The following is a 26,498-nucleotide window of genomic DNA, read 5'->3' as shown; positions in this document are numbered from 1 at the left end:
GGAGACTACCTAGACGGTATATGAGGTGTTGCTCCTCCAACCTGAGTTTAGCCTCATCATGGCAGTAGGGGAGGCAATGTATGGGCATATCTGAATGGGAGTGGGAAGCAGAGTTGAAGTGGGTGGCTATTGGGAGATCCTGCCTGTTGTGGCGGACGGAGCAGAGGTGATCGACGAAGTGGTCCCCAATCTGTTCTCAGGATGTGGCTTTCCATTTTAGAACATCAGAGATGCCCTCCTTTTTCAAAGAACAGGGGTTCTCTTCCAACACCAATGATGATGCCCTTGCCTACATCTCTTCCATTTACCACACATCTGCCTCACCACATCCATCTGCCATCAAGAAGAGGGACAGAATTCACTTTGTTCTCACCTACCATCCCACGCACATCATTATCCAAACTTCCACTATCTCCAACAGGATCCTACCATTAAGTATATCTTTCTCTCTCTCCCTTTTTCTCCACTTTCATGGCGATTGCGCTCACATGAGTCCCTTATCCACTCATCCCTCCCCACTGATCTCTCTCCTGGCACTCATCCCTGCAAGTGTGACAAGTGCTACACCTGCCTCTATACCTCCTCCCTCACCATCACTTAGGGCCCAAACAGTTCTTGACCTGTAAATCTGTCAGTGTTATCTATTATATCTAGTGCTGATGATGTAGCCTCATCTGTATTGGTGAGACACAGCACAGATTAGAGAACCGTTTTGGTTGAGCACTTTCACTTTGTCCACTGCAAAGGCAGGATCTCCTGATGGCTACCCATTTCATTCTACTTCCCATTCCCATTCTGACATGTCTGCCCCTGGTCTCCTCTATTGCCATGATGAGGCCAAACATAGATTGGAGGAGAACCCCCCATATTCCTTTTCAGTAGCCTCAAACTTGCTGGCATGTTCATCAATTTCTCTAACCTCCAGTAATTCTCTTCCTTATCTGCTTTTCCATTTCCCATTCTGGTTATCCTCTTACCCCATTCTCTTCTCCTCACTTGTCTCGCACCTTCCCCTGGTTCCACTCCTTGTTCCCTTTCTTCCATGGTGCACTGCCCTCTCCTATTAGATTTGTTTTTAGCCTTTATCCCTTGTACTTATCACCTCCTGGCTTCTTTCTTCATCTCCCCTCCTCCATCCACCACCCGCCCCCCCCAGTCTTACCTATAATCTTCCAGCCTGTTCTGCTCCCCCTCCTCCCAGCTTCTTATTTTGGCTTCTGCCCCCTTCCTTTCCAGTCCTATTAAAAGATCTCAGCCCAAAAATAGTGGCTCTTTATTCCCCTTCAGATGTCACTTGACTTGCTGAGTTCCTCCTGCATTCTCTATATGTTGCTGAAGAGTTGTTAGTCTTCTAACTAAATGGAACACATCAGTTTGACAACACAGGGTCTGAATCTGAATGCTGAAGTCTGTAAATATTAGTAACAGAACTCTACTACTGTGATTTGTGTGAATCCAAAAGTGATTACGTGAAAACAAAAAAAAAAAAAAGACTATTTCAGGGCTTCAGATCAATAACCTAACATAAAATAGATTTGATGAAAGATCATTGTGAAGTTTTTTTTTCCTCTATTTTGCTGCCTAATCTACTGAGTATTCCAACATATTCGGCTTTTGGTATAATGAGTACAATTCCATAACATTAGGTCCATACACACTCTTCAAATTGCAAATTAATTTTTGATGTGCAAAAAAAATACACGTCATCTGTTCTGTGGAATCCACATCCCACTAATTGGTAAGCTACTATATGCAAGTCTCTACGATATACAGCATGTCAAGATTCAACCAAGTAACTACAGCAATGTAGCGGTTAGTGCAACGCTATTACAGCTTGGGGCATTGGAATTTGGAGTTCAATTCCGGCATCCTTTGTAAAAAGTTTATACCTCCTTCCCGTGAGTGTATGGGTTTCCTTTAGGTGCTCTAGTTTCCTCCCACAGTTCAAAGACATACTGGTTAGCAGGTTAATTGATCATTATGAATTGTCCTGTGATTACGCTAGGGTTAAATAGGTAAGTTGCTGTGCGTTGTGGCTCATTTGTCCGCAAGGGCCTGTACCATGACGTGTCTCTAAATAAGTAAATCAATAAATTGTATTCCATTTGGGTTAAGTGATTCTGTCACCTAATCATTTCTATGCTAGTTACCAAATATGGAAAATGGATCCCACAACATTGACCACATATGCAGTTTAGTACAAAGCAAAGTTAAGTTTCAATTTGGACATGACGTCTGGTTGTTTCTCATATATCCTAACATTGTGAAAATAATACCTATGAATAGTGAGGTCAGAGCCCTCAGATATGGGACCATATCCAAACACACTCATCAGCTTTATAGAGCTTTAACACAATAAACAGTTAACAACACAAATGTTTCATAATCAACTGAGTAATACAGTGAACTAAGAATCATTTTCAGATGTTAGTCATTATAACCGAGCTATGATTTTAACATGGCCCCACAGGTTCGTATCCCAAACTTGATTGATTTTCTTGTGTTCTTCAAAGCCAAAGTTCATGGCATAAGAACATGCCTTTGTTACAAAGCTAGATGACCAAACTGTAAGGTAGAACAGGATTTTTTAAGATTCAATTTACATTGGAAATTTGTTTCTTTATTTCTTGTATGTCTAAGTTAATATTTCAATGCAAGTTACACCATTCTAATTACAAAAATCTTTTCTATACGTTTATATTTTATTCATGCCTCCTATTAAGTAGTTTCCATATGATAAGAAACAAGAGGGACATTATAGGTGCTGATTGAAACAAAATTCAGATAAGGACTGAGCAACACACACAAAATGCTGGAGGAACTCAGGCTAGGCAGCATCTATTGAACAAAGTACAGTTGATGTTTCAGGCCGAAAACCTTCAGCAGGACTGCAGAAAAAAAACTAAAGAGTAGATTTCAAAGGTGGGGGGAGGGGAGAGAGAACTACCAGGTGATCGGTGAAACCACCTGACTACTTGTAAAAATGCCATCCCCTTTTCTCAATTCCTCTGTCTCCACTCCAGATGCTCTCAGGATGAGGCTTTTCATTCTAGAATGAAGCAGATGCCCTCCTTTTTCAATGAAAGTGACTTCCCTTTGTCCACCATCAACGCTGCCCTCAACCACATCCCTTCCATTTCACACACATCTGCTCTTACCCCATCCTCCCGCCACCCCACCAGGGATAGGGTTCCTCTGTCCTCATCTACCACCCCACCAGCCTCTGCATCCAGCACATAATTCTCCAAAACTGCCACCATCTCCACTGGGATCCCACCACCAAGCACATCTTTCCCTCTCTCCTACTTTCTGCTTTCCACAGGGATCGCTCCCTAAGCGACTCCCTTGTCCATATATCACTCCCCACTGATCTCCCTCCTGACACTTATCCTTGCAAGTGGAACAAGTGCTGTACCTGCCACTACACCTCCTCCCATCCAGGGCCCTAAACAGTCCTTCCAGGTGAGGCAACACTTTACCTGTGAGTCTGTTGGGTCATATACTGTGTTCGGTGCTCCCACTGTGGCCTCTTGTACATCGGTGGGACCCAATGTAGATTGGGAGGCCACTTCACTGTGAATCTACCCTCCATCTGCTAGAACATGCGGGATCTCCAGTGGCCACCTGTTTTAATTCCACTTCCCATTTCCATTCCGATATGTGTATCCATGGCATCCTCCACTGTCGTGATGAGGCCACACTTAGGTTGGAGGAACAACACTTTATATTCCGTTTGGGTAGCCTCCAACCTGAAGACACGAACCTCGATTTCTCAAACTTCCGGTACTACCACTCACCCCCTCCTTCTCCATTTCCCATCCTCTTTTCCCTCTCTCACCTCATCTCACCAATCAATTTCCCAGCTCTTTACTTCATCCCTTCCCCTCCAGGTTTCACCGATCACCTGGTGGGTCTTTCTCCCCTCCCCCACCTTTTAAATCTACTCTTCAGCTTTTTTTCTCCAGTCCTGCTGAAGGAATTCACCACAAAACATGGACTACTTTTTCCCATAGATGCTGCCTGCCCTGCTGAGTTCCTTTAGCATTTTGTGTGTGTCTTGGATTTCCTGCATCTGCAGATTTTCTCTTGCTTATGGTCAGATAAGGACTGAATAGTTGCAGAGAAAAAAATTAAAATAACTATGCTGACCTTATAATTGTGAATGGTGGAGGTCTGTAGGAAGTCAACCCAGTCCACCATGTAGTCAGAGTCTAATTTCAATTTGCTGAGGAGGTAATTGAACTCCCCGTCTGTCATCCTGAAGCATACATTACTCAGTACATGGCGGAATGCCAACGAGTTGATCTTTCCATTTCTGTATTTATCAAATGATTTAAAAGCCTGAGGAAACAAAACAGCAAAGATCAAAGATTAATGCTTCATACAAAATATTAATGAGCAACAAAAATCTCTGAGTTTTTGAAGTTCTGCATGGGAGGACTTGGAGTAGTTAGTTTAGTTTTGAATAAATAGCATCTTTGGTAAGGAACAAGCAAAACTTTAGCTAGAATGGCCTATTTCAGTTTCATATACCTTCATAGTCCTGTTGATTAAGTTGCTGAAAATGGTGGGTTCTAACAACAACAATGACCTACATTAGTAAGTGCATAAAACTTTATACAGACTGGAAGAATCAAGCATGAGTGCCTGCCTCTCACCACCTACTTCCTCAAATTTCAAATGATCTAAGTAATGAGAGAGATAGTGTGGAGTTTGCCATTTCTCTATGGAGGAAGAAAAAGAAAATGATCAAGAAACAATGGGCCAGATCATACTGCACCTGTGCAGAACTAGAGAATACACTTGCAATCCGAAGCAATTGGGCAAACCATAGAGTCATGGGACATTGCATAATTTACCGAGCCAAGGGACCGGATGCAGAAAAGCCCTCAATCTTACATCAGCTCAGAGAGTGCATAGGATTTATTTGAATAGGGTTATCAACCTTCACTAAAATGTGATTTTTTTGTATATTTTAATAGTAATGTTTAATTAAATGCAATATATATTAATCATTTACCATTATTTTGATTATTTACATCAAATGGCTCTAAATTTCTCTGATTATAAGAGTAATTTGGAAACTATAAACAAGTGTTTCAATATCAGATGTCAGAAACCAGCTTTTGCTAGAAACCATCCAGTCACTGCTTGTGGACCTGTTTCACAGAGTGACCACATCAGCAATGTGGTGTAATTTGCCAGTGTAATTTGAACAACAGAGCCACAAGGAGTTAAGTGGGACATGATCCGGGTCAAGCAGAACCCAGCCCAAGTGTGCAGAAGTGTGATGGTTTATGTCATACAAGAATTGTTAGTTATGGAAGAACATTAACTTGCATTTATATAGTACCTCAGATTTAATGAAGCATTGCAAGGCATTTATTTCGAGCATTGTGATTCAGATGCCACACAAGAACCCACCAGGATGAATGATGGTTTGAGCATAGCAATGGTTTTAAGGGACATAAAGAGGGGTTGGAAGAGAGAAGTCCAGGCAAGAAGTTACAGAACAGAACAGAAGTACTTCACATGGGAGCAGGAAGTTGCACTGCTGCACTATCCAGGAGATTTTATCAAGAGTTGTTGGAGATTCCCCAAATAATCAACAATATTCTAAGTGTAGCTGGTTACCCTATGAACAGGCTTCAGAAAGTTCCAATGATTTTGATGTTTTGAGTATATTTCCCACATTTCTTCATCTCAAATTCAAATTTAGCCTTTGAAATGAATCATTTCAAATGAAATGGCAAATAGCTTTGTTGTGTAGTTGATCACATAACAAAATAACTTTGAAGAAAGAAAGCATAGCAATTAGTCTGAAAAGTTCATTGAAACATTGATTATGTAAATCTATTTTATGTTCAACGTTGTAGAAAATTATTCACCTACAGCTAACATAAGATGAATAATTAGAAAACAGAAGACAATTGCTTTAGGGACAAGCAAAATAGTGTGCACTGGTAATTCTTTTTTTGATAAATAGCTTGGGAATCAATTGGTCCTTCAATATAATGGCCTACATGTGTTATTATCTGTTCTTTATGATTCATTAACATCTTCTGCTCCTGAAAATTTTCTCTGTTGCCTGTCTTGTATATTTCTGCTTGGGGTGTATTATGATTTATCTTAGAATGTTACTGAAATGCACTTGTACATATCTTACAGAATTTAGCCCAGTTTTTCAATTTTGGTGTTTATCCCTTGAACTATCTACTTTACAGTATTCCAAAACCCACTCTTTTCTCTTAATTTTATTCCCCACCCCCCCCCAACACTCTCTTTATCTCAAATCCATGCTTCTTTGCTCTTAACTTCTCCAAATAAAATCTAATGCTTCTGTGCTTCTGAGGTTTGCAGGGTGGAGTCTGTTATGTTTTGTAACTTCAAACCTTTAAACTAATTCAAAGGAAGATACGGGAGTCCAGGAATAAGGGTCAAACTTTGGGTTTACTTTAAGCGAGACATGCACGTTTCACATGGTAATGTGATGAAGTATGCAATTCACGTATTTTTACATATAACCTGTAATTATGTAAATGAACAAGAATACTTAATCAAACAATACACACACACAAGAGTACTCAAATATTACTAAAATATTAAATACATAATACTCCTCCGATTAGCTATAAACTCCAATTCAATAGAGAATGCATCTCATCTATATACACAGTACACAATATTATACAACTACTACATATACACACACATCCACAGTATTGTAAATTTTAAATTGTCCCATTCACGCATAAAGATTTAATTGCTGTGGAGGATTTCTTATTCTTGTGGGATGATGTCTTTCCTGACAAGGGGGAATCACTCTGCTTGGCAGGTGAAATGTGTGTGTAACAATCTCAGGTTGTGAGGCCCCCTTCGTGGTGGTTGTAGGGGTTGGTTCTGAGATTGTTAGACGTGGTTCTGACAGCTCTGGACACCTTTCTTCTCTTTCCTTTTTCTTCTAGTTTGTGCATTTTGATCTTGGGAAGGTGTATGTAGTTTACTGGAGTATTCTCTTATTAATCCCTCTATTGCCCCCTTTGCGATCCGATCTCTCCTCTTGGTTTCCTCATCCACATCTAATGAGCTTTTGTATTTCCATTAGCTCATTTCTTTTTGATCTTCCATTCATCCAGCTGGGATTTGGTCTTTGCATCTACTTTTACAAGCAGGTTTTTGTCTCCCACTTAAAATTTCATGCCATAACCTTAATGCACACAGAGTAGATTCTGGTACTTTATACTCACAAAAGCCGAATGCTTGCAACTTTCCCGAAGCTGCTTTAACTCTCTTCCAGCTTAAAACCAAGCCACACTTCACAAGTAATTGCCCGATTAACGTATCAGAAGCTTTCTCAGAAATGTTGCCTACAAAAACTGTTGTAGTCAGGCCACTGCTTTCGTCACACTTATGCTTCCTCTGAGCAGTATGGTCTTTCCTTGGTCTAATATGCTTTCGAACCAGAGGCACAGAAGTTGGCACCAATGCCTGTTTGTCGTCTGTTTGACAATGGTTCAAGATGTACATCATCGAGACAGTTGCAGCATCATCCAGTACCTTTCTCAGTTCACTTTTAGTTGGCTTCATTGCAAGGGATGTGTCATGCACATGGTGAGTGGATTTCCAATCAACTTGTAGCTCTCTCAGCTAATGCTAATGTCCCCATAATGCTGGTCCTCCTGTTTTTACCACTTTCAAGCTCAATGTGGCTTGTTGGTTGTCGTTTAACACTGTCAGGAATGTCATTCCCACAGGAGTTATCTTTTCTCCAGTGTAAGTTCTTAGTTGGTTATTTGCAGGCTTCAGTTTCTTTGAAATACCATTCAAACTAATTTTGTGGAATGACGGAAACAGCTGAACCATTGTCTAATTCCATTTTAATTAATTTGCCATTCACTTCTGGCATAAGCCATATTGCTTGTCTGTTGTTAATTCTTACACTATAAGTCTCGGTCCAGTGTCACTCTCATCATTTTTTCCATCAGCAGCATGCAGATTAGTGCTCTTTTTGAAATGGCAACGTGATTTTTTAGCCTTTTCTCTTCCTTGAGAATTCAATTTATTTTTGTCTGCCCAACATGCTCTTTGTAAGTGTCCTACTTTGTTGCGTTTTCTGCAAGTTTCACCCTTAGTAGTGCACTTGTCTGGTATATGTGATCCCCTGCCACAATGGTAACACAATTTGTTCGGCCAGGCAAGCCTCCATATAGACGCTGCAATTTTGTTCACGCTGACTTTCATCACTGACTGCAACTCAATTCTATCGCTGTTTGCGGTTTTCATTGAAACAGTAATTTCAACTGTTCCATTAAATGCAAGTTGTGCTTCAGTTAGGAGCCGTTTCTGAATGCTTTATTGTAAGTTTCCACAAACTAAATGACCTCTCAGTGCATCATTAAGACCATTACTGAACTGCTGATGCTCAGACAACCTCTCCAGTTCAGCCACATACACCGAAATGGACTCCCCTTCTTTTTGATTACTTTCATGAAACATAAAGCATTCTGCAATCAACAATGACTTTCGATTCTAAATGTTCCTGCATTACTTTGACAATATTAGCAAAGCTCATTTTGGATGGTTAAGTTGCAACAGTCAAATTTTGAAGCAAACTGTATGCCTTTAAACCCAATGCACTCAACAAAATTTGTACTTGTTTCTCATTGGCTATTTCAGGTGCTTCAAAATATCATTGAATTAACTCAGTATACCTGTGGTGTAATCAAATTTGTCAGCCTTTCCAATGTAGCCAGCCATTTCTGCCTTTTTTTTTATGATACTGACACTTCATGAACCTGTGAATTCTTCCATTTTCTGACTTCTTGTTTTAAAAACATGATCCTGTCTTCCTTTCCAAAGAAAATATGCTGTAATGCTTTTTTTTATAACTCAACCTTCTCTGTATGTGCTGGGCTGCATTTTTTACTCGCCATGTTTCCTTTCAGTTTGAACATCACATTGCACTTCAACAGGTCAAAAGCCATCTTGTGTTCACTTATAAAATACCTCGTAACCAATGTTATGTTTTCTAACATCAAAATATTAAATTAATTCAAAGGAAGTTACTGGTGTCGCAGAATGTGGGTCTAATTTCACGTTTACTTTAAGCATGTATTACATGGAGCATGATGACATATGCAATTCACTTACTTTTACATATAATCAATAATTATTTAAACCAACAAGAACACTTAATCAAATTTATATATATATATACATACACACATACACACACACAAAATTACTCGAATATTACTAAAATATAAGTACACAACTGAACCATCTGAACCCTATATTATTTACATTACATCTATCCTGACTCTTATAATTTAAAAAAAACACTTACCTTAAACAATGCCCCATAGGATTTGAGGACAACTCCCTTTAGTCTAGTGATCACTTTTTCTGGAGATGGGGCTTCAATGTTTTCACGTGGAATAAATGTAAGCTTCAACCCACACTTTAAAGACTTGTCTTCAATACCCTCAATGGCCCGCAAGAAATGAGAATATGAAAATTTGTTGTTATACAGTGGAATTTCCAACCTGAGGCAGGGTGATGGGATTATGAAAGTTGAGACAGTGGAAAAGAGTAATAGAACAATTTTTAAAAGAGTACTGTGCTATTTCAGCACTTTTTTGCCATTTCAGTAAACTTCCAGAAATTTAACTGGAACATATCATAGAAACACAGAAAACCTACTGCACAATACAGGCCCTTTGGCCCAAAAAGCTGTGCCGAACATGTACTTACTTTAGAAATTTCCTCAAGTTACCTATAGCCCTCTATTTTGCCAAGCTCTATGTACTGATCCAGGAGCCTCTTATAAGACCCTATTCCACGCAGTCACCAACTTCTGCATAAAAAACTTACCCTTGACATCCCCTCTTTACCTACTTCGAAGCACCTTAAAACTGTGCCCTCTCGTGCTAGCCATTTCACCCCTGGGAAAAAGCCTCTATCGGTCCACTTGCTGAGCATCAGCTCCCAGACTACGTGTCAAATCTCTAAATGTTTAGCAGGCAGCAGTCTTTAATTATGAAGTACCTATTTCATTGATTATTTTCATTATGTTTACATCACTATTCCATATTATGACTTGCAATATTAAACACAATTCATGATTAATGTTCAGTAAACACATGATCCTGTCACACACCATGATTTTGCGGTACTTCTGATAAAAACATTGACTTTACATTCAGTTCTTGAGTGATTAAAGTACAAACTGAAAAACATTTAACATACATTTAAATTTCTCTGAAATTAATGGAGTTTTAAAAATTATATAAAGGGAACTTTCAATACTTTAAATATACACAAAAGATCAAGTGCTTTCCTGGCATATATGACAAATAAACAGTTCTTGGGCTTCCAACCCGGTACAGATAACAATTATAACTGACATTTCAATGACCAGCTCTGGGCAGAGTTGGTCATCAAAACTTCGGTTATAATCAATACCTGTACCTGGCTGGAAGCCCAAGAAGAGCTTATTCAACATTAAATGCATTTTCACTGCATATCGTTAAATACTATCATACTCCTTCAATCAATCTGTTTTCCAAAACAATTTTACAGCATGTACTAATATTTGTTTGGTTCCATCTTCATGCATGGTAAAAAAAATGAAGCACTTTTGAAAAATCAAGATTTCAGCTATTTGATGCTGATGTCTTGTCTATAATAGTATTTTTTAAAGAGTCAAGCTCATCAAAATAATTTGACCAACCTGCATTAGTGAGTGTGTCTCTTTGGATATAACTGGTTTAGGTACTGCAAGAACAAGGAAATCTATTTGCTCCAGGTCTTGAAGGACAGGAAGAATACCCATCCCAAGTGATAAAACATAATTTCTTTTTAGTATAGAAAACAGATGAAAGTCGTTAAAAAATGTATTTGTAAAATGGGATCCAGGGAAACTGGCTGTATGTATTCAGATCTGGCTTGTCCATAGAAGGCACAGCGTGGTTGGAGATGAAGGTTTTCCATCTGGAGATTGTAGATTTTCTGCCTAGAGGTCGGTGACCAGTGGTGTTCCACAGGGATATGTTCTAGGACCCCTGCTCTTTGTGATTTTTACAAGTGACTTGGATGAGCAAATGGAACGGTGGGCCAGTAAGTTTGCAGATGACACAAAGGTTGGTGGAGTTGTGGATAGTGTAGAAGATTGCCATAGGTTACAACAGGACACTTGACAAGATGCAGAGCTGGGCTGAGAAGTAGCAGATGGAGTTCACTCAGGGAAAAGTGTGAAGTGATTCACTAAGGGATCTTAGGATCCACATGCATAGATCCCTCAAAGTTACCTCACAAGTTGATAGGGAGTTTAAGGCGGCATATGGTGTGTTGACCTTTATTAGTCAAGGACCTATGTTCAAGAACCACATTTCTATGTTGCAGTTTTATAAAGCTCTTGTTAGAGTACACTTGAAATATCCATTTCTGGTTGCCTTATTATAGGAAGGATGTGGTGCTGAGGAGATTTACCAGGATGCTGTCTGGATTAGAGATCATATCTTATGAGGATAGGTTCAGTGAGCTAGGTTTGAAGCAAAGAAGGATGAAATGTAATGATAGAGGTGTACAAGATAATAAGAGGCATCGATCAAGTGGATAGTCAGAGACTATTCTCAGAGCAGAAATAGCTAATACAAGGGGGCACAATGTTGAGGTGGAGTATCTATAAGGAGGATGGTAGAGGAAAGTTTTTTTTTTAAACAACATAGGGTGGTGGTAGAGGCAGATACATTATTGGGACATCTAAGGAACTCTTAGATAGGCACATGGATGAAAGAAAATTGGAAGGGTATGTAAGAGAGAAAGGTTAGATTAATCTTGGAATGCATTGTAGGGTCGGCATAGCACTGTGGGCCGAAGACCCTGTACTGTGTTGCAGTGTTCTATGTGCTATGTTCTAAAATAACAGATCAAATTGAAAAAAAAAATGGCATACTAAATACAACAATCTTGATCTTGGTGGGTAACTCCAGCCTCTGGGCTGCATCCCGCCCACATTCTCTGTCCCAGCTGCCCTGCCTAATGCCAAACTTGGATTCCAAATCCCATCAGAGCAAGGGCCAGACTTTGAGGCTCTCCCAACACAAGGCCTTGAGTCCCACTTGAAAGTAAGTATTAAGATCCACCTTTTGCTAGGCCTGGGATGAGAACTCAGTGATGAGAATTCAAGAGACCATGACAGAATCAATATTAAGATCTAAGAAAAATCTCAGTTCTAAACAAAGCTGTCTTATACTGGTGGAGACAAATCTATAACAATAACTGGGCACTGTACTGATAGGTAGAGACTTTTAAGTTTTTATCAGTGACATATGCACTCAGAGTACATACTAGTTACTGAATAAACTAGAACATAGTACAGTACAGCACAGAGTTTGTGTTGACATTGATGTCAATTTAAACTGCACGTAGTCTATATCCCTCTACTCCCTGCCTGTCTAAATACCCTTTAAAAACCGCTATCATGTCTGCTTCCACCATTTTCCCCAATAGCATGTTCCAAGCACCTGTTCCAAGAAAAAAAATCACAATGTAAATCTCCTATAAACTCATCCCCTCTCAAAATTCTCTACATGGCTAGACCAATGTTTTGTACAGCTGCAGCATGACTTGACTTTTATACTCAACACACCGACTGATGAAGCTAAATATGCCATACACATTCTTTATCATCCAATCTACTTGTGTTGCCACTTTCAAGGGGTTATGGATTTGTACGCAAATATCGCTCTGTACACTAACGCTTCTCAGCATCCTGCCATTTACTATATACTTGCCTGTTAAATTTTATTTCCCAAAGTGCATCACCACACAGTTGTATGTATTAAACTCCAATTGTCCTACTTCCAACTAGTCTATATCCTGCTGAACCATTTGACAACTTCCCTCACTATCCACAACAATGTTATTTGTTGTGTTGTTTGCGAAGCCATTAATCAGCCAAAGTACATTTTCATCTAAATAATTATATTACACTTATCTTTATTTTATTTATTTTGTAATTTCCAGTAATTTTATTTCTTTGCACTGTACAGCTGCAGCAAAAGAATCTACATGCCATATACATCAGTGATAATGTCTGATTCTGATTATATATCATAAACAACACAAGTCCCAGCACTGATCCCTGTGGAACACCATTGGTCACCAATCTCCAGCCAGAATACCACCTCTCAACACTTCCCTCTGTCTTCTATGGCCAAGCCAATCTATGAAGTTTCCATGTGCCCTAATCTTCCAACAAAATAAAATACTTGGGGCATTCAGTTAGTTAAGCAGCATCTGTGTAAAGAGTAACCAGTTAACATTTCAGATTGAAGACCCTTCATCAGAATAGTGGAAGGACTTCAAATTGAAACATTAACTGCTTTCTCCTTCCATAAATGCTACTCAATTTGCTGAGTACTTCCAGCAATTCTGCTCTTGGTTCAGATTCCAGCACTTTTATTAATTTTCTATTAGTGCATAATACAAGTGGGCACATTTCTGGAGAGCTGGAAGTGGACCAGTATAGGTGCAATGAGTGAAGTGATGGGCCATTGTCTGAAGCAGTGAGACTGAGACAATAGCAATGAAGAGGTAGCAGAGCAGTATTAAATGCAGCAACATGGAGGCACTGAATGGAACAATTACAAGTATATCAACACCTGGTTACATACAATTAAGTATATTGACACCTAGTTACATACAATTAAGATAAAACAAGTCTCCTAAAAGTAGACAACAGGAATTCTGCAGATGCTGGAAATTCAAGCAACATACATCAAAGTTGCTGGTGAACGCAGCAGGCCAGGCAGCATCTCTAGGAAGAGGTACAGTCGACGTTTCCGGCCAAGACCCTTCGAAGGGTTTGGGCCTGAAACGTCGACTGTACCTCTTCCTAGAGATGCTGCCTGGCCTGCTGCGTTCACCAGCAACTTTGATGTGTGTTGCTCTCCTAAAAGTAGCTTGGATGTTAAATATGCCTCCATCCTCCATCTGTCTCTTCCCAGCAAAATAAAATGAAGTGCACTATTGATTTAGATAATATATACTTGAAAAATTTAAACTTGGCTGTCAAAAAATGGGCATGAAAATATTTTATAACTGTCCATTTTAGCTAAAGCATGGACAGACTAGAAACCTTCCCTGCTTATATGATTTCCAAATACTTTTTAAAGTCAACATGCATCAACATAAACACAAGAGATACTGTATATGCTGGAAATCTGGAGTAACACAAACAAAACCCTGGAGGCACTCGGGCAGCATTTATCGAGTGGAACAAAGTTTCAAAATGTCAACTGTTTATTCCTCTCCATAAATACTGCCTGACCTGCTGAGTACCTCCAGCGTTAGGTATGTGATATATTAACATAATTTTGAAGTATCACTGATTCTTTAGAATTTGGATAAAACAGGTTTTAATTTTGAAAAGAAAAAACTTTAAATGTTAAGAAATCTAAACTTATATGTTTATAGAACAAGGTCTCAGCAATCAAGTAATATTTCAGTGCAGCCTCCTGATTTTTTAATTTTTTCATAAAATATGTGTTCTTCCTGTCATTACTTAGTTTTTGTCAACACAGTCAGACACAATAAAAAGCTAATTATTCCTATTTATTTAGTCTTATATAGATTTAGAGCTTTTGATTCACTGTGTCTACAGCACTGATACACGTATATGCTGTTAAATGTTGAATATTCACTTTTGTTCATCTTTTATACTATTTCACGTGTACTCCTTTTAAAAACTCTTACATCATGCAACTTTTATCATTAGCATTAAATATACAAAATAACAATTTTGGACATAAACATTTTTAATTTTAAAGAGACAATTACTTTAATAAGTCAGCTGTTTTAGAGGAACAGATTGTAAGTATATTAATTGAAAACAAAGAAAGTTCCATCTGACGGTGGTGACTGAGTTCTGACGATGGTGGCAGTGGCCTAATTACAACAAACAATTCCAACTTTTTCACCACTCAAGTCAATGCTTCCTTACTTAACAACTTTATTTAACAATTTGGTACAACAAGTAACAATTTGTCATGTACATTTTATCCTTCTGTAAATATTAACAACAACGGTAAACAGCAAAATAAAAACTACAGTACAACTGCAATGTTTAAGCATAAACATCAGAAAACACACCAGGAACTAAAAAAAATTCCATCCATTTCTGGGCTTGAAAATCTTCAAAAATGTTCAGTCAGCTTTATCAGGAAGTAGACGATTAATATGTTCCTCCTCTAAGAAGTCCATGACTTCAGCAGACAGGTGGTAGATCTCCCTCGTCCTGCTTGCACAACCCGGTGATGATGGCTCCATCAGTCTGACCAGAATATCTTCAACTGGTACGAAGCACATATCCTTTCCACCTGGTTTTGGATGGAAGCGTGTGTTGGGCCCATGAGGGTGGAAAAACTCCACTTGAACATCTTGATGATGAGCATCCACAGTGACAACCTTTGCTAACCACCAATTTTGGTCATAAATGACTGCAAGCCAATCTCCACAATTAATGACACCAGCAGATATATCTGTCATAGTCCTGTCAGGATCACTCTGGGGTTCCTGCTCCATTTCCTCCATCAGCATTGCCAAAGGCCCTCTGTTCTTTCCCATTATGGTAGAGCCATCATTCTCCTCAGCCTGTACCCTTGCATGTGTATTTTCAGTCAACTGCAATGTTGTTGGGCTAAAACACCGGCACATCTGTGGCTCACTGCAGAAGCATGATAATGATCTGCAATGGATGCTGTTTCTGTAACTTACGACCTGCTGGATTTTCCTTGTTGCTGGTACAGGTTTTAGTGGTTGAAAAAGGAGTGCATCATATGTCTGCATGTCACCTTCAGCAATATGATAGAGCTGAGTACTGCAGAGGATTCTCCCAACCATCTCATGGAAGATTTTGCTTCCCTGTAGCACCTGCTCTGTTTTTTCTCTTGGTGATTATTGTGTTTTTTTTTTATTTCTAGTTTGCTCTCGTCGCCAACGCTTTTTCAGTTTGTTCCTATCTTTTATTATCTCTTGAAGTTTATTTTTCTTTTCCAATATTTTTATTAATTTACATATAAGGATACAGAGAACAGGAAAAAAATATATCAATATATTATACTAAATCACATATAAAGACTCCTTACCCTATATTCATACAGGTTAATTAATTCGTAGCATTGAAATATAGTAATTTTATTATATTAAAAAAATCTAACCCACTACCAAGACCGAAGCTGACTAGTAAAGAAAAAAAGGAAATAAAAAATTATTAGTCATCATCTGTGCTTTAACAACAAATCAAAGGTTTTGAAAATTATTCAGAAGAGGACCCCACAATGTTTGAAGGTCTTGACTAGATTCAGAGATTGAGCATTGAATCTTCTCTAAATTTAAACACGACATCACATCACATAACCATTGGGCGTGAATAGGAGGGGCCATATCTTTCCATTTAAGCAAAAGCGTCCTTCTGGCCATAAGAGACATAAAAGCCAAAATGTGCAAAGTCAGATGGCTCCAAAATAATATCCTTTCCTCCAACAATACCAAATAAAGCAGTCGAAGGATTAGGCTTAAAGTTTACTTTAGAAAGTATCGAGAAAGTTTGAAATACTTCTTTCCAATATTTTCCAAGACTCGGACATGTCCAAAACATGTGAATGAGTGAAGCTTCTCCATTATTATATCTATCACAATATGGAGATATATCTAAATAAAAATGAGACAACTTATCCTTGGTCATATGGGCCCTATGGACCACTTTAAATTGTAGGAGAGTGTGGTGGGCATGTAATGATGAAGTGTTAACCAATTTAAAAATTTGATCCAAGTTTCCTCAGAAATTGAAGTCTGTAAATCTTGTTCCCAAAGATTTTTAGTTTTATCTAAAGGAACACTTCTCATTCCCAGCAACAATATTATAAATATTAGATATAGATCTATTATAAAAAGGTTTCAAATTAAAAATTACATCTAGTAGATTCTTATCAGGACTTTTAGGGAATGTACTTACTTGAGACCATAAAAAAAACTTATTTGTAGGTATCGAAAAAAATGAGTTTTGGGTAAACTATATTTAGTTGACAGTTGTTCAAATGAAAAGAGACTTTCCTCTACAAATAAGTCCTGAAAGCATTTAATACCTAATCTATCCCATTCTTTAAAAGCCACATCAATCATAGAGGGTTTAAAAAAAATTAGAAAAAATGGGACTCGAAAGAGAAAATCTCAATAAGCCAAAGTATTTTTGGAATTGTATCCAAATTCTCATAGTGTGTTTAACTACCAGATTATCAGTTAACTTACTCAGAGACAAAGAGAGTGAGGATCCAAGAAGAGAAATAATAGAAAATTTATTAACAGAGTTAGCTTCTAAAGCAACCCACATTGCACAATCCTCACAATTTATGTAATATAACCAGAATGTAAGATTTCTTATATTAACTGCCCAATAATAAAATCTAAAGTTTGGTAAGACTAATCCTCCATTCTTTTTATCTTTCTGAAGATGAATTTTATTTAATCTAGAATGCTTATTCTTAAATATATAAGATATAATAGAGTCAAGAGAATCAAAAAAAGATTTAGGAATAAAAACCGGCAATGCCTGAAAAAGGTATATAAATTTAGGTAATATATTCATTTTGATAGAGTTAATTCGAACAAACAGCAATAACGAAAGAGGTGACCAATTTAATAGTATCCTTTTTACGTGATTCAATAGGGTAAGAAAATTTTCTTTAAATAGACACATAGTTTTTAGTGGTTGTTACATCTAAGTACGTAAATTGGTTTCTTATAATTTTTAAAGGAAGGTTAGAATTTGTTGGTATCAAATTGTTCAAAGGGAAAAGTTCACTTTTATGTAGGTTTAATTTATAATCTGAGAGCTGGCTAAAAGAGGAGAGTAAAGAAAGCACATGGGGTAATGAAGTCTCAACATTAGACAGAAATAGCAGCAGATCATCAGCGTACAGCGAGACTTTATGAATAGTGTCTCTCCTTCAAATACCGGTGATATCATTAGATTCTCGAAAGGCAATGGCTAAGGGTTCTAGGGCCAGATCGAAAAGCAAATGGCTCAACGGTCAACCTTGTCTAGCGCCACGATGAAGCTTAAATGGTTTGGAATTATGAGAATTGGTGATAACCCTAGCGGAAGGAGCTGAATAATGTAATTTAATCCATTGAATGAAAACGGGTCCAAAATTGAATTTTTCTAAAGTTTTAAATAAATAATTCCATTCAACTCTGTCGAAAGCTTTCTCAGCATCTAGGGATACCACATATTCCGATATCATGTTAGAAGGAGGATAAATAACATTTAATAACTGACGAATATTAAAGTGAGAATCTCAATTTTTAATAAATCCAGTCTGATTATCAGAAATGACAGATGATAAAATATTTTCAATCCCATGGGCCAAAACCTTAGGTAGGATCTTAGTATCAACATTAAGTAAAGAGATTGGTCTATAAGAAGAGCATTCAGTTGGATCCTGATTCTTTTTAAGAATAAGCAAAATGGAAGCCTCATAAAAACACTAAGGGAGTCTGCCCAACTTAAGTGAATCCAAAAAAAACTGAACATAAATGAGGTATAAGCAGTGAGGAAAAGGTCTTGTAAAATTCTCCAGAAAATCCATCTGGACCCGGAGCTTTCCTCAAATGTAGTGAGCCTCAACAATTTCCTCAAAACAAATAGGTTGTTCCAACAGCTTTCTGTTGTCGGCAGAAATTGTAGGAATATTTAGTTGATCTAAAAAATTGTTCATTACAGTGTTATCCTTAGAAGATTCAGAACTATGAAGTTTACTTTTCAAAGCTTTCATCTCTCTCAAGTACCTTGCTCTTGTTATCTTTCTTTTCCTTTCCCCTGCTATAGACTGCCTACTGCGAGCTGGCTCTTGTATAGGCGGATCCAATGGACTATCTGGCAGAGTTTCTGGGGGTTCTGGGCCCTTTCCCTTACGCTCTCTTGACTCTTGCTGTCTACATTTCCACACCTTTCTCTTACTCCTCTTTTCCCTTTCATTCAAATCACTGATCGTTTTTATCTTCCCATCCTCTACTCTCTTCCTCCATCTTTGCTTTTCCTTTCTCAGGTATTCCTCCTTTAACTCTGGCTCACTATATATTTTGTCTCTCCGCTTTTCTTGGTATTCCCTGTTTCTTCTCCTTTGCTCATCCACTGATAACTGCTGCCTAGCTGTAACTTCCTAAAATACATAAAAGGGTCAGAATTTAATGGAATTACTATGAAATTGTGCAAAATTACTATGAATTTAATTATGTTTAATTTGGTGAAATTTTATAAAATGATTATGAAATAGTGCAACTAAATTCATTTATGGTTTTAGTCACTGGGGATACATACAGTAAGGAAATATTGTAGGCCTGTACGTGGAAGAAATAAAGGGGAAATTATGTCTATTATAAATAAAGAGGTTAATGAAACATTACAAGCCATATTACTATTTATTGTGATCATAAATTATATTCTAGCCTCCATTGAGGATGATTTGGATTTTTGTCAACACCATCAAACTATGTGTCACCACCGTCAGACAGAAAACCTGACGGTGTTGACAAAAGCACACTTTTTTACATGACCTGCATGAGCTGTATACAGGAGCCATCTTGTTTTCCCTCTGTTGCTAGCTGCCTCTGGCCTCAACTTAAAATGCACAAATTATTGTCATAATTTAAAATAATTCTTCCTATACAAAAGAGGCAATGTTGACACGTCATGGTTGTGACAGTAGCAATATCAATATGTAAAAATTATTGAAAAAATAGCAAACTTACAGGAGCTTGTTTGACCTTGTTGCATTTAGCAGATGTGGAGGGTGGAAAGGGGGTCCTCAGGAATATAGTTGACCATGTGGTTGCCTGATTTTATTGCTTTTTTTATAAATATCTGATGATGTTGACAAAAACTTGGGACACATTTTGAGCAACCACAAAATAAGAGTAAATATTGTTGAAAATTCACTGATTTTAGTTTTAAAGAGGTTTTTCACACTACTCTTTCATTTGGCACATATATAATACATTTTAAATGATTTTTTTCACACTTTTTTAAACAAATTGAAATGATAATCTCTTGTCTGAGGACAACTGATTTTGTGGGTACTGGGCTATCATAGAATAATATAATTTATAAAATTAAAAACAAACATATGAAAAAATGTTTCATTTGTGCAAAAGACCCTCAGATGATCAACCCTGATTATTTTAAATAAGAAAATGTTATTCATTTTCAACGGAATTAGCACTTTTCTTAGTGGGACATGTTTTTGCAAAGTCTTAAGAATCAGTGGTATAAAGATGATCCACAATTTACAAACTGAAATAAGAACCATGAATTACTGACAGCATCTTTAAGAACTGAGCAACTGATGAAAAGTGTTTAGATGAGCAAGACAAAAGAAAACATATGTTTGCTGCTGTGTATACTGAAACAAACGTTCATTCATTACAAAATAATATAGGGAACAGATGCATAAGTTGGTTAAGGTTCTCACATTTTAGTACAATTCCATTAGTTACTATTAAGGCCACCTTCAATCTAATAATTTTTTTATATTCAGCGTTTCTCGCCCAGTCTTTCTTGTTCTTTGGGGTCAATTTGCCTGTTCCGTTTTTGCTTTTTTTTGTGTAGGAGAAGGGATTTGGGGATTGATGTGCTTGTTCTGTTTTTGTTTGGTTTTTTTCTGCAGGAGGAGGAATTTGGGGATTGATGTGCCCGCTCTGTTTTTGTTCATTTTTTTGTGCGGAAGGAGGGATTTGGGGTTGATGTGCCCGCTCTGTTTTTGTTCGTGTTTTTCTGCAGGAGGAGGGATTTGGGGGTTGATGTGCCCGCTCTGTTTTTGTTCATTTTTTTGTGCGGAAGGAGGGATTTGGGGGTTGATGTACCTGTTCTGTTTTTATTCATTTTCTTTGTGCGGGCTGGGAGATTTGAGGGTTCATGTGCCTGGTCCATTTTTGTTCTTTTTTTTTGTGCAGGAGGAGGGATTTTTGGGATCGATGTGCCTGTACCATTTTTGTTCCTTTTTTTGTGTGGAAGGAGGGATTTGGGGTTGATGATTGCGCTGCCTTTCTTTTCTTTCTTGGGTTCATGGCTACCCGGAGCAGAAGAATTTCAGAGTTGTATACTTTGATAATAAATGAACCTTTGAACCTTCAGGAAACTGGTTTCAACTTCAAACTAATGTTTCCAATAATGAAATATTTGTGAAGACTGTCTTTCTAAATAACTTCTCCAAATTAATCAACACAATTTGATGTAGGTACGCCTTGTACAAAAGTCGTGTGACATTCATTTTATGCTCATACCTGACCAAGAGTTGTTTGAGTTGTTCTTGTCCCAGTTGGTAGTTATGATCCTTCAGTACACTCTGGAAATCACTTATCGTTATACAGCCATCATTACACTTGTCTAGTTTAGAAAAGGTTTCATTAAAACCCTTGTGGTGATCCCTGAACATAGCTCTTGGAAGTCAAAAGAACAAAAAAAAATAGGTGGTTAATATATTACAACCAAGCTCCATACTATTATTTTTGTCAGCAGTAAAGCACTTGCTACCTCTATCAGTTGTGATTCATAAAGCTTCCTCTTATTGGATGACAGCAAATGTTTTCATACATATTTTTGTCACAAGACATTTTAGCAGGATGATAGCATTGTAGTTTTGGTGGTGGACCAGAAGTCTAAAGGTTTGAACACTGGTCTGATAACACATATTCAAATAAATGCTTAATTATCATGACTGGTTGGGAATTTAAATCAATAAATTACCATTGAAATACAAATACCAATATGATTATCTCAAGTCCATTAAATTATAAATACCCTTTGCGAAGGAAATGAACCAACATTATTTGCAACCCTAGAACCAGTTGAACATATTTTTGATGTGAAGAATATATAAAGCAGAAACAGGAATTGACCACCTAACATCCTGAACTTTGGAGTTAAGGGCATAGCCAAGTCTCAATTCCCATTTGAACTACAAAACATTTAATTCCTTTAGAGGCCTGTAATCCAATAATCACCTCAACAATTAAATATCCACTGTAGAAAATTCAGCTCTCAGAGTAAAGGAAGTTCTTCCCATCTCCATTCTAAATAACCAGTCATATTCAGCAACTATGTTACCCCCAGTTAACTCTCCAGCCAAAGGAAAAAAGCTTCACAGTGTTTATCCCAAATTCCAGTGTGCTTCAGTCAAACTTAGTCAATTTCTCCTCATTCCACAAGCACAATGATTCAATCAGACAATGTCAGTCTTCTGCATCTCCAAGGTGAGTATAATATTTTGTTAGAAATAGAGATGAAATCTCGAGATGTGCCCTCACCAAAACTCTGTACAATTGTTAGATCAGGTAAAGGCAAATGTGTCAAATGAAATTCAATTCCACACAAACATGAGGCTACACACTTAGAGAGGGAACAGTACCCGCTCAGAGAAACCTGGTGGTAGTGCACAAAGAATGCATGAATAATGGGATCGGTGTGGGTTAGTAACCCATTACTTATTTAGGAAGTATTTGAAAAAGCATGGTGTGTTGTAATCGACAAAGCTATAGACTTAGTACTGAAAAGCTCTTTCTTAAAAGGGCGAATGGCTTCCTTCTGTGGCATAAGCATCTAAGAATTTTTGAAGACAATTGAAGATAATGTGGAGAGATCATAAATACTGAGCTTGCTAATACCTAAATTTCATGAATGAAAAATAAGTTTTCAAACCACCATTGACATACAGCACAAATAGAAAGCTGATGATTTGAACTCTCATTGAATTACGGACAATTCCTGTGAATTTATAGGCTACACATCCTGAATTTAACATGAACGTTTAAAACATAAACCCACTGTATTTCAAGAGTTATATTGGACACAACCTCAGATATTACGTAAAAATTCTCCATTTTAATTACCAATTATTGCAATTGATCTTTGGAAAAAGATGCTCTAAAACTTGTTTTCAACTGACTAAACAGAAAACCCGAATAGTGTTTGTAAGGGAAATACTAGTTTCTTTCATTTGCCCCCTTCGGTTTCTTTCCAATTAATATTTTCCCCACTTCTCATTCCTACCCTGTCAGACTATTACCCTTTGTTGCAGCAAGGTATTGAACATTCTCTTCAACAGAAGTGTTATGAATAAGTCCCAGGTGGATCCTAGTATTTACACGCGTATCTGTTTACTAAGTACTCCACTAATGTTTCATTTTATCTGAAAAACAGCAAATGGAAATCTCTACAAGCTATCCTGTACACCTAATCACCCAGCATAATTAGGTAATACCATCAATCAGCCATATCCAAAGAGAATAAAATAGAGATAGGCTGCAACACCATGACTCCAATTTTTAATTTGCTCCCCCTCTCAACTATGTGCAGCCTTTCTTTGACAACGTGGCATTACTAAATAATCCCTTCTCTTTGAGTATGATATTTCCATAGTGCCAATGATAGGCATTTTTTAACTAAGTTCATTGAGAAATCTTATACCATAACCAAATGTTAAATTTCTTTTGTAACTCACTAACTGCTTTAATAAGAACAGTTGAAAATGTGCACTATTCTACTTACTTGAGCTGTTTTTGTAATTCTTTGATATTAAATTTGCCTGTCTGAAGTCTCTGTTTTTGGATGCTATCTGCATAGACCTGGTGTTGCTCAGATCTGTCCTTTAAGTTGTCTTTGGTCTCTGGAACAATTTGTTTTCTGTCTGACTGGATTTGTGATCCAAACCTGCTCCTGAGCTTCTGCAGGAACTCAAAGTAAGTCACAAAACCTTTATTATCAGGATCATACCTGCAGGACAATAAAATAAATGGAAAGGGAAATTAATGTCGATAGGAATAAAGGAAAAGAGTAGAAGAAAAACATCTATGCAGTGTTTTTCTTTCCTTCAGGATATCGTCAATGTGGTATTTGACATTTAGTCACTGCTGCAATATATGACATATGGTTAAACAAGCTAAGCTTCCTCAAAAATCAATAAAGACCAGGTTATCTGTTTCAGTGATGCTGATTGAGTGATAATTATCAGTAAGCACATTATGGATTAATCCTCTACCCAAAGTATGGTGGTTGCACTATTACATCCAACTGAGATTAGAAAGAACCCTTTTATTGCTGGAAAGGTAGTATGTCTACTGATGTAGCAAACTGCATCATATTTTAATATCAAGGGTCTGCAATAAGGCCTAAATTCGGCCAAGTGAGCCACAGCTGTTAACTGTCCTCATTTTCCACTAGTCTGTTGTGCTCTGTGATTCACTAGTGAAAGACAGGTACCTAAATTGTTCTGTAGAACAGGAGATAGGCATGGCTACTTGATCTGAAGGATGAAACTTTGAGGATGAATATCCAGAGAAATTCTCTCTTTTGGTTTTATAACATTGATGGCAAGAAGAATGCCTCATCTCATTTTACCACTTCTTTTGGATCTTTTGCTGAACGTGCACTGCATAGGCAAGAGACCAGCTGCACTCCCTAAATATTCAATTTTTTTCCAGCAGCAAGTTAGCATTTCCTTTTGGCCAATATTATGGCACATAAATCAGTTTTGGTTTGCATTTTGTCAATTTATTTATATTGTAGTACAATAACTTAGTCAGCAACACAAATGAGTGTAGGAATACTTTGGCAAAGCTTTTAAAGTGTGTTGGCCCAGATTCACTTTTAAAGCTGTTAGAGGAATGGATAAATTGTGAATCAAACTCATTTAATGAACTCATCATTGTGACAAAATTTCAGCCTCAATGCAACACAGTTTCTGGGGAAGGGAATGTAAGTAACTGTGAGCTACCAAAAATGAAATACTGTTGTACACTTTCTGAACTCATACAAGCAGATTTTATATTCTTATTTCGATTTTCCCATATTAAATTTCTACTTACAACTTAAGGATTAGTCTGAAGAAATAACAAACAGTATTTTAAGATAATCAAACATAATAATTTTTTAAATGAATTTTGATGCAAGAACAGTCTTCACTAATTTTCTGTTTTGGTAGATAGTTTTATAAGTGTAATTTTGAGCATGCACATATTAACTACCTTTTGAGGGTATCTGAGGAAAGAATTAGGCAGAACTTTTGCTAATTACATTTTGATTGGTACCCAATCTTTTGTGTAAGAATTTTGAGGCAAAACTACTGCCTTGAAATTAGAACTAAATATTTCAGAGATGGAGAAACTTTTACTCTCCTTTTCTGTAGTTACTCATGCAACACGTCATCTTAAGGTACTTAATATTGACACGGCATATCTGAAATAATACTGTTTTAAATCCGATTTTATTTTTAATTTATAATGCAATTATGCTGTTTAATTCATTTGCTGCTTCATGTAAATTCACTTTCAAATGTTCTTAATTAATAATTCAACAAAAAATGTAACTTCCATCTACATTAAATTTAACAAGAATTGACCAATTGCATAACATTTTTAATATAAACGAAACATTTCAAGATAGTCCACAGGAACAGAACTTGGGATATATAAAAAGGGAATACTCTTCTCATGCCTTCTGATTAGAATGTAAGCTTTAAGGAGTGCTTTTAAAGAATAGCATGAAATGAAGATGAGAAAAATTAGTGGTAAAAGGGAATTCTAATCCATAAAAACACAGGTGCAAACATTCATGGGGAAGAAAATCTAAATTCCATGATTCAAATATACAGTAATTTAAGATATTTAAAATATTACTTTAACTAATTAGTTGATGATTGATTATCAAATGTATAATGATATCATCAAGCCGAAGAAAGTCTGAAATGTAATCTGTGGTGTATGCTAATTTTCATCCTGCAATTGACTTGTTTGAATTGAAATCATGGCCTATTAAGAAGGGGACGGGGAAACAGAGCAGGAAAAAGATGATTATCAAAAATTCTTCTTATGATATCTTACAACACTAGATAAAAGCTCATGGAAGTCAATTGTAAGTGAAGGAAATATTAAGGAAGGTTTTGAGTTCTTCCACAGTTAATTAACATACATACTGTCTCTAAGCTTAGATATAATGAATGACCATTTGATTAGGATATCATTCTATCACAACTCTAGTTAAGACATGAATCAACTTCAGAAGACAAGAGGTGATGAAGAAGAATGAAATGTCATTACCAGGACCAAAATGTTTCAAATTGCTTGGGTGAAATTGGCATACAGGGCCGGCATAAAAGCTCCTTTATATCCTTCTTTTGCACAATAAGGTTACCTTCAGAATCAATCTGATTAAAGGCCTAGAAAATATAAATATTATTATTCTCAGTTTATGTTTGATAGCAACCTTTGTATATTTGGTAGAAAAGTTGAGGTAGTAACTGGATTTTCCTCAATTTGCCTAACTGAATCAAACCATGAATCAGAGAACCCAATATTCAACAAATGTCTAGCATAATTTGTTACTTTTGCATTACTTTAAAAAAGTAAAGCTGACCACAGTCACAAAACTGACACTATCCACA

At 37.1% G+C, this 26,498-nt stretch overlaps 1 protein-coding gene across 2 annotated transcripts in view; it reads right to left on the bottom strand.

Annotated features, from left to right (window-relative positions):
• The window catches only part of efcab6 (EF-hand calcium binding domain 6), a 109,516-nt gene that overhangs the window by 17,456 nt on the left and 65,562 nt on the right, over positions 1-26,498 (bottom strand). For both annotated transcript variants that reach the window (XM_072267851.1, XM_072267849.1), the window contains 5 exons: positions 26,155-26,273; positions 23,609-23,833; positions 21,346-21,501; positions 9,347-9,545; positions 4,150-4,341 (listed from right to left, as the gene is read on the bottom strand). In XM_072267851.1, coding sequence (XP_072123952.1) covers positions 4,150-4,341; positions 9,347-9,545; positions 21,346-21,501; positions 23,609-23,833; positions 26,155-26,273 — 891 coding nt within the window. The remainder of the gene's footprint in view (positions 1-4,149; positions 4,342-9,346; positions 9,546-21,345; positions 21,502-23,608; positions 23,834-26,154; positions 26,274-26,498) is intronic.

The sequence above is a fragment of the Mobula birostris genome, chromosome 9, assembly GCF_030028105.1.
Source record: "Mobula birostris isolate sMobBir1 chromosome 9, sMobBir1.hap1, whole genome shotgun sequence".
In the NCBI taxonomy this organism is placed as follows: domain Eukaryota; kingdom Metazoa; phylum Chordata; class Chondrichthyes; order Myliobatiformes; family Myliobatidae; genus Mobula; species Mobula birostris.
This window is presented reverse-complemented; position numbering and strand designations above follow the sequence as displayed.